We start from the raw sequence: 9,856 nt of genomic DNA on the forward strand, positions 1-9,856 counted from the left end.
TCTTTTTTTTTTGGGGAGACAGAGTCTTGCTCTGTCACCCAGGCTGGAGTACAATGATGAGATCATAGCTCCCTGTGGCCTCAAACTCCTGGGCTCAAGTGATCCTCCTGCCTCAGGCTCCCGAATAGCTGGGACCACAGGTGTGAGCCACTGTGCCCTGTTAGAGATATTATTCTTCCCTGTTTGCCGTACAGGGAATGTGTGGAAGGCCATATTGGAAAACACAGACTATGGAGATGTAGAGGCCTTGAGTTTGAAACTGTATTCCTGTTTCTCCGCTTCATCATTAGTGATACCGTTATCCAACTGTTACTTTACTCAATTACCATGGTATATGGTTCTGTGGTAAAGGCTGTGAGAGGACATAAAAGAAATCTCTGCTGGCTGGGTGTGGTGGCTCATGCCCATAATCCCAGCACTTTGGGAGGCTGAAATGAGTGGATTACTTGAGCCCAGGAGTTCAGGGCCAGCCTGGGCAAGGTAGCAATATCTCGTCTCTACAAAAAAAAATATGAAAATTAGCTGGTCATGGTGGCATGCACCTGTGGTCCTGGCTACTCAGGAGGCAGAGGCAGGAGGATCACTTTAGCTTGGGAGGTGGAGGTTGCAGTGAGCTGAGATGGCACCACTGCATTCAAGCCTGGACAACACAATGGGTCTCTGTCTCAAAAAAGAAAAAAAATCTCTGCTAATTGTGAGCTTGCAGTTTAGTTGGGGAGGCAGTATATATATGTGCAGAATGCTTTGGTGAGTAAGTAACACAATGAAGACAAGGGAAAATCTATGCTAAGAGACTTAATGATGAAAACCATCCAAAAGGACTGAATAGATTCAAGAAAAATTAGAGGGGTTTTATTTTTTTGTTTTCCAGACACAAGCATTTTGAGTAAGAGAGTCAGGAATATGCCTAAGATGCAAATGACAAGAAACCCCATGGCGAGAGTGGAGGAATTAAGGCATATTGGCTAGATAGTGTGAACTTTAGAATGATAGTCTGAGGCAGGAGTTTGGAACTTTTGTTGCCATGGACCTCTTTGGCAGTGCTGAAGCCTCAGAATTATGTTTCCAAATGTGAAAAATAAAATGTTTAGGATTACAAAGGAAACTGATAATATTGAAATACAGTTGTTAAAACATTAAGCTCTTCTTTATTGATGCATGAAATAACAAGATTTACCAGTTGTTTTAATTACCATAATTTCAAAGTAGTGATCAATGAAAACGATATTTTGCATTTGGGAAATATCTGTGGATTCCACTAGGGACAGAGTTGCAGGTACTGCCAATTCTTCTGTGGTTTATTGCCTTCCTTCGTAATTGAAGGAGATGCCAATTTTTAGTTAAAGGTTTGTGAAAGTAAAAATGTAATTTTCTCCCCATCTAAGCTCAGGGACCCTCTGAATCCTGTCCAGAGTGCTTGTGTCTCTATGGACCAGATTAAGAACCTTGGGACCAGGCACAGTGGCTCACACCTGTAACCCCAGCACTTTGGGAGGCCAGGGCAGGCAGATCACTTAAGTTCAGGAGTTCAAGACTAGCCTGGACAATATGGTGAAACTGTGTATTTACAAAAAATACAAAAATAAGCTGCGTGTAGTGGTGCATGCCTATAGTCCTAGCTACTCAGGAAGCTGAGGCTAGAGGATTGCTTAAACCTGAGAAGTCAAGGCTACGGTGAGCCATGATCATGCCATTGCACTCCAGCAGCCTGGGTGACAGAGTGAGACCCTGTCAAAAAAAAAAAAAGAAGAATCATCATCATCCCTGGAAGGGAGATTATGTTCTCTCTTGTCTGGGGCAGCAGTGGTAATAGTTTTCAAAATTTTTTTATAATTAATTTTTTTTTTTTTTTTTTTTTTGAGATGGAGTCTCACGCTCACCCAGGCTGGAGTGCAATGGCGCGATCTCGGCTCACTGCAGCCTCCACCTCCTTGGTTCAGGCAATTCTCCTGCCTCAGCCTCCTGAGTAGCTGGGATTACAGGCACATGCCACCATGCCCAGCTAATTTTTTGTATTTTTAGTAGAGACAAGGTCTCGCTACATTACCCAGGCTGGTCTTAAACGCCTGACCTCAAGCAATCCTCCTGCCTCAGCCTCCCAAAGTGCTGGGATTACAGGTGTGAGCCACCACACCCGGCCTCTTTTCTTTTTTCTTTTTTTTTTTCTTTTTTTTTTTGAGATGGAATTTTGCTCGTTTCCCAGGCTGGAGTACAATAGTGCGATCTTGGATCACCGCAACCTTGGCCTCCTGGGTTGAAGCGATTCTCCTGCTGGGATTACAGGCATGTGCCACCACACCTGGCTAATTTTATATTTTTAGTAGAGATGGGGTTTCTCCATGTTAGTCAGGCTGGTCTCAAATTCCTGACCTCAGGTGATCCATCAGCCTCCCAAAGTGCTGGAATTACAGGAGTGAACCACTGTGCCCGGCCTATTTTTTTTTAATTTAGTTTTTTTTTTTTTTTTAAACTTTATTTACAAAGCAGTGAATGTCATTTGACAAAAGTAATGTTTGTATGGAACACTAATACCAAAACAAAAGAGATACTTTCTGACCAGAGAAGGAGAGGCAGCAGTTACTATGGCTTCTCTGAAGAACTGTATGATTTATTTTTAGTTTGTTTTATTAACAAACTCTGATGTAGTATTTACCACATACCAGGTGCTTTTCTGAATGCTTCAAAAATACTAGTTTATTTAATCCTCATAACAACCATATGTGGAAGGAATTGTTATTCTCACTTGGCATATGAGGGAACTGAGGCTCAGAGAGGTTGAGCCTTAAGCCCAAAGCCTCACGGGAGGCCAAGTCCTTAACCTCTATGCAATGCTGCATCCCCTAGTGTTAATTTGAAAACGGAGTGTAGGATTTTGACCAAGAAAGGGTGTAGTGGCATGTGCCTATAGTCCCAACTACTCAGGAGGCCGAGGCTTGAGGATTGCTTAAACCTGAGAAGTTTTAAGCAATAAAGTCAGTTTGGCCAGGTGCAGCAGCTCATGCCTGTAATCCCAGCACTTTGGGAGGCCAAGGTGGAAGGATTGCTTGAGCCCAGGAATTCGAGACCAGCCTCGGCAACATAGTGGGGCCCTGTCTCTACAAAAAAAAAAAAAGCTAGACGTGGTACCGCAGGCCTAAAGTCCCAGTTACTCAGGTGACTTAGGTGGGAGGATTACTAGAGCTCAGAAATTCAAGGCTTCAGTAAGCTATGATTGCACCAGTGCACTTCAGCCTGGGTGACAGACCAAGACCCTGTTTCAAAAAAAAAGGGCAGTCAATTAGTGGCCTAAGAAGTTGCTATTAGGTGAGAGTAGAATGGATTGGAACAGGGGAGGTGTGAATAGCAGGGAGACAGATAAATGGCTATTGCAAGTTCCAGATCAGAGAGGAGGTGGCCTTTGTGAGCAGGGGAGTAATACTATAAATGAAAGTTGAGATGAATATGAGAAACTCTTTGAATGAAAAATTGATATGGTTTCTTAGTTAACTTAATGTGGGAAGTAATGGAGTCAGACCATGGAGGACTCTACCGGTAACCAAGTGACCCTTCCAGCTTCTGAACTTACAGATAGATTTAAACGTCTCTTTTTGGCTTAATGAATTCATGTTTTGTTTTTAAATGTGTCCATGCTCTGTTTCCTTTATCCTTTCTTTTAGGTCGTATTAGGAATAAGCCTGAGGTGGATGAAGCTGCAGTTGATGCCATTCTTTCTCTAAATATTATTTCTGCCAAGTACCTGAAGTCTTCCCACAACTCTAGCAGGTGGGACACCCAGAGGAGTGTGAAGAGTCCACCCTTGTGGGGGTTAATTGGTACACCATTAGGTTCCTTATTCGTTAATGACTCCCAGTTCAGACGAAGACATGAACTCCCTTCTCCCTTCTAGATTCAAAAATCTATTTATTCACCTGCCTGCTGTGCTCTCCAAAAAAAAAAGAAAGAATTGGAGCTATTTGTATGTGATCAGTTACTCTTAGAGAATGGAAGTGATCTGTCCCATGTGAAGTATGAATAGATGTAACAAGTAATACATGAAAATTGGAGAATGAAAGCTCAATATATTGCCCAAGGATTTAAAAGTACAAATTAATTATTGCCAAGATTAAATGTTTTCCTGTGAAATAGTTGCTGTGGAGAGAAAGCTTTCTCTTACTCCTAAGTATCATGGAAACGTGCTCACCAAGATAAAAATGAAGCCTCTTGTGTTTAGTCTTTGCTGCTGCTAGTATAGGCTCAACTATTCTTAGTATTCGATTTTCGTTTATGCACAAAAGTGATAAATAATATGAACTCTTATGACCACGATTGGCTGCCATGCATAATAGATTTTACTTTGTCTTTCATTTTAAATGTTTCACTTAAAATTATTTTTTATAATCAGGTGATAACAGACAATTCATAAAGTATGTAGCCATTCTACTTTCCCTTTTAAGATTAAAACTAAACCAGCTGGGGTCCTCTTACCTCACCCAGCAAAGGAGTTCTCATTGTCTCAGAGACTCCATCTCTATATCCTAGCTATATCCTAGGGACTGGGAAACAGGAGCAGCTGCCTCTTCTAATGTGGGCTGAGCACAATGCCTTCACACCACAGGACTTCACTGTGCCTCAGTCTGCTCCTCAAAAACTTGTTTACATCCATGTTAAGAGGAGGAAGGGTAAGAATAAGACAACAGGCAGAAATGGAATGAAAGGTTTGGGCCAGGATTAATTTCTTTTTGTTGTTTTCTTGTGTTATAGTTTACCATAGGAAAGAGGAAAAAAACAAACTTCTATTTACTGGCAGGGGCTGTGGAGAAAGAGGGAAGGAGTGAGAGGGCATATATGTCTGGGGAGGGGGAGTGGCAGTAATAAAGAGGGGTGCTTTGACTATCTGTGGGCAGAATCATGAACAATACTATTTCCCTGAAGTCAGCAGTAATTCTGCATAGCTTTCTGTCTTCTGCCAATAGCTATGAAAAATGTATTATAGATTTCCCTAAGGTACTTAGTAAAATATACAGGGAAAGATGGGCTTTGGTTGAAATACTGGTTATTCTAAGTTTGCCTCCATTAGAGTAACTTTGAGAATTCCTTTAATTCATGCCCCCAAACAGGTCAGGTGCTACAATAAATGAATTTGGCTTTGTTAGAAGCAGCTTATCTTGTGAGTTAGAGTGAGTTAATCAAAAAAGGCTGAAGTCAAGAATAATAAAAAGATATACACCTTAAACATTTCTGTTCTAGGCTGGGCAAGGTGGCTCATGCTTGTAATGCCAGCACTTTGGGAGGCCGAGGCGGGTGGATCACCTGAGGTCAGGAGTTCAAGACCAGCCTGGCCAACATGTTGAAACCCCATCTCTACTAAAAATACAAAATTAGCCAGACATGTTGGCGCATGCCTGTAATCCCAGCTACTTAGGAGGCTGAGGCAGGAGAATCGCATGAACCCAGGAGGTGTAAGTTGCAGTGAGTGGATATTGTGCCATTGCAGTCCAGCCTGGGCAACAAGAGTGAAACTCCATCTAAAAAACAAAAAATTTATGTTCTAATTTAAACTATACAAATCTACATTAATTTATTAAGCTTTTGCTGGAAGGCCATGGCCTTTTTTTTTTTTTTTTTTTTCCAAGAGACAATGTCTCGCTATGTTGCCCAGGCTGGAGTGCAGTGGCTATTCACAGACGAGATCCCATTACTGATCAGCACAGGAGTTTTGACCCGCTCCGTTTCCGACCTGGGCCGGTTCACCCCTCCTTAGGCCACCTGGTGGTCCTCCCCTCCTGGGAGGTCACCATATTGATGCCGAACTTAGTGCAGACACCGATTGGCATAGCACACTACAGCCCAGAACTCCTGGGCTCAAGCGATCCTCCCACCTCAGCCTCCCAAGTAGCTGGGACTGTAGGCACACACCACCATGCCTGGTGGATTTTTCTTTAATTATAAGTTCATTTACTGGAATTCTGATTGTCTCCCTTGCAAAACCACACCCATAATTCATCATCTGTGACTCTCAGTTTGGTGGAGCAAGAATTAGAAATGTTGATCCTGTGCTGTATTGGAATATTAAAAACAAGAATTAGAAACCTATGAAGAAAATCTAAGTTCAAAATCTTTTAAACTTTGTATAATTTATTAACATTTTATCATTTTCCCTTCTTTTACATTTATCTCACCCAACCTTAACAACTATTTTTAAACAACTCATCATCAGACCTTTTGAAAACATTCAACTTAGTTTTCACAGAAACAAAAATTATTTATGTTTTTGTATTTCATTGATTTGCCTAATGTTTAATGAAGTTAGACAATAATAAGTGCAACTGGCATAAACAGATTTGGGACCAGATACTACTGACATTTGATAAGCATGCAACTTAACTCTTTGGAGCAAAGTGTCTGGACATATGAGACATCTTTGTAGTTTAGAATGCTCAAGGAGAAAGAACTAGGCATCAATCTGTATATTTTAGGGATATGGAGAACATAGGTTAATATGACTAGTAAGTGGCAAAATGGAGTTTGGTTAAGAGAACTTTTGTTCTGTTTGTCTAAGGTTTAATGTTTAAAATTGAACTTACCTCCAGTTTGGGGATATAATGTGTGTTTCTTAGAGTTCTTTTAAAATATATTGATAGTGGAACATAATTGACAAGGGACCATTATTCCTTTTCTTGGCTGCCCTACATTTATGTTAATGAATTGACTTGAAAAAAAAAAAAAAAAAAAAAATGAATTGACTTGGTTTTCCCTTAACTCTGCAGCAACTTCGTATTATTCTCAATACCAAGTCACTACCAAAAGGGGTATTGATGGTGGTAATCTCCACTTTCCCATCTATGTCCAGCATTTTCCTTAGTTGAAAGTCTCAGGAGAGGGACCCATGTCATTGTAAGTCCTCTATCAAATTGTGTTCCATGGAATTCTCTGTTAATTGTCTGTCCACTTGAATTCACTTTGCTTATCAGCAAATTTGTCTTTTTTTTATATATATATTTTTCTGATTCACTCGATTTCTTTTGTTTTGTTTTGTTTTGCTGCACTGACAAAAGCCTTTTCTATGTTTTTGCAGGCTCTTTCTTGATAAGGATATTCCTAGGTATTTTCTGTTTGCTTTTTTGCACATAAAGGTTCTAGTTTATCAGAATGCTTTCTGTCTTATGTTGCTTTGATGGCTGTTTTAATGTTGTGGTTCCCTCCCCATGTAAACCTACTGTACCTAGGATAGAGTAGATCCTATTGTGTACTCTAAGAAGCACATAGCTTCTTCAGTGATTTTTCAAGTTTCAAATTATTTTCTCCGTTTATGAAACTTGTCAGTTTTATTCTTACGTCATTTCAGTTTTCCTCTTCTACGTTACAAAGTAGAATGTTTCGCCCTTCATTTCATTCAGAATCTCAGGCTTTGTTTTCTGTTCCCCTCTTTGTCTGCTCTCTGTCAAAAGCTTGACAAGTTTATTGCTTTATAAAGTCTGTTGCAGCCTTGCAAAATGGTTCGCTTTCTGCTCTGTTTTGTCCTGTGCAGTAGTAGGGACAAATGTGTCTATTTGGATAGTTGTGTCTGTAAGAAATATTTTATATATTATTTTTAACATTTATCTTGGTCCTGTCAGGATTGCGTATTTTATCTGTTTATTTTCTTCTTTTGGAACAGAAAAAGTCCTGGTTTGGTATTAAAGGAAGTTGTTTTGTTTTTTGCTTTTTGTTTTTTTAGATCTCTGTATCTCATTTAGGGAAGAAAATGGAAGGAAGTGATACATGGCAGTATAACCTAAAATGTTAAAAATGCATAAACATATTTATATATATATATATATATATATATTTTTTTTTTTTTTTTTTTTTTTGAGACGGAGTTTCGCTTTTGTTACCCAGGCTGGAGTGCAATGGCGCGATCTCGGCTCACCGCAACCTCCGCCTCCTGGGTTCAGGCAATTCTCCTGCCTCAGCCTCCTGAGTAGCTGGGATTACAGGCACGCGCCACCATGCCCAACTGATTTTTTGTATTTTTAGTAGAGATGGGGTTTCACCATGTTGACCAGGATGGTCTTGATCTCTTGACCTCGTGATCCACCCTCCTCGGCCTCCCAAAGTGCTGGGATTACAGGCGTGAGCCACCGCGCCCGGCCATATTTATATATTTGACTGATGTTACTGATATAATGATTTTATACCTTAATCTGGACTCCATTCAGTTTATATTTCAGAGATTGTCCTAATGAACTCAAGAGGGTTCATCAGATGTGACCATAATGTAAGAAGTTGGTTTCTGTTTTGTTTTCTTGAGACGGGTTCTTGCTCTGTTGCCCAGGCTAGAGTGTAGTAGCTATACCTGCAGATGGTTTTTATATATATATATATGCAGCTGGGCATGGTGGCTCACGCCTGTAATCCCAACACTTTGGGAGACTGAGATGGGCAGATCACGAGGTCAAGAGATCGAGACCATCCTGCTCAACATGGTGAAAGCCTGTCTCTACTAAAAATACAAAACTTAGCTGGGTGTGGTGACACACCTGTAGTCACAGCTGCTCTGGAGGCTAAAGCGGGAGAATCACTTGAACCCAGGAGGCAGAGGTTGTAGTGAGCTGAGATCATGCCACTGCACTCCAGCCTGGGAAACAGAGTGACATTCCATTTCATAAATAAATAAATAAAATAAAGTGCAGTAGGATGATCATAGCTCACTGCAACCAGGAATTCCTGGGCTCAAGCAGTCCTCCCGTGTCAGCCTCCTAAATAGCTGGGACTGTAGGCACATGCCACCATGCCCAGCTGATTCGATTTTTTTTTTTTTTTTAATGGAGTCTCACTGTATTTCCCAAGCTGGCCTCAAACTCCTGGCCTCAAGTGATCTTCCCACTTTGATCTCCCAAAGTGCTGGGATTACAGGTGTGAGCTACCATGAGTGACCAGAAGTTGGCTTTTAATTGTTCATAAATAATAAATTCAGGCCAGGTACCATGGCTCACACCTGTAATACCACCACTTTGGGAGGTCAAGGTGGGCGGATCACGAGGTCAAGAGATGAAGATCCTGGCCAACATGGTGAAACCCCGTGTTTACTAAAAATACAAAAATAATCTGGGCTTGGTGGAGCACACCTGTAGTCCCAGCTACTCGGGAGACTGAGACAGGATAATCATGAACCTGGGAGGCGGAGGTTGCAGTGAGCCAAGATCGTGCCACTGCACTCCAGCCTGGTGATGGAGTGAGATTCCATCTCAAATAATAATAAATTCAAAGGAATATATCCTGTGAAGTAGTCATCTTGAAACCTGTTTTTCCTCTGATGCTGCTGCTGTTCAGAACATCTTGAGAAATCCATTTGGAAGTACTTCTCACCACCTTAGAAGGCATACAGGAAAATATGTCTTGGGACTCGGCCCTGTTTATAACCCTAAATTCTATTGCCAGGTTGATTAAATTGACATTTCTCCCCAGTCTTAGTTGTATTTCTTTCAGCCATTTCTGAAGAATTGCCACTGGCAGGGTGCAGTGGCTCACACCTATAATACTAGCACTTTGGGAGGCCAGGGTAGGAAGATTACTTGAGCCCAAGAGTTCAAGACCTGCCTGGGCAATGTAGAACTTGTCTCTACAGAAAAAAAAAAAAATTAGCCAAGTGTGATGGCTTGTGCCCATATTCCCAGCTACTCTGGAGGCTGAGGTGGGAAGATCACTTGAGCCCAGGAGTTAGAGGCTGCAGTGAGCTGTAATTGTACCAGTGCACTCCAGTCTGAGCAACAGAGCAAGACCCTGTCTCTAAAACCGGGCGCAATGGCTCATGCCTGTAATCCCAGCACTTTGGGAGGCCGAGGTGGGTGGATCACCTGAGGTCGGGAGTTCGAGACCAGCCTGACCAACTCTGTCT

General features: G+C 41.4%; 1 protein-coding gene across 1 annotated transcript in view; it reads left to right on the forward strand.

The window, feature by feature from the left end:
* The window catches only part of KIF1B (kinesin family member 1B), a 183,363-nt gene that overhangs the window by 149,771 nt on the left and 23,736 nt on the right, over positions 1–9,856 (forward strand). The window contains exon 36 of the mRNA XM_037730774.1: positions 3,605–3,762. Within this exon, the coding sequence (XP_037586702.1) occupies positions 3,605–3,762 (158 nt within the window). The remainder of the gene's footprint in view (positions 1–3,604; positions 3,763–9,856) is intronic.

The sequence above is a fragment of the Cebus imitator genome, unplaced genomic scaffold (genome assembly GCF_001604975.1).
Source record: "Cebus imitator isolate Cc_AM_T3 unplaced genomic scaffold, Cebus_imitator-1.0 Scaffold15, whole genome shotgun sequence".
Classification (NCBI taxonomy): Eukaryota; Metazoa; Chordata; class Mammalia; order Primates; family Cebidae; genus Cebus; species Cebus imitator.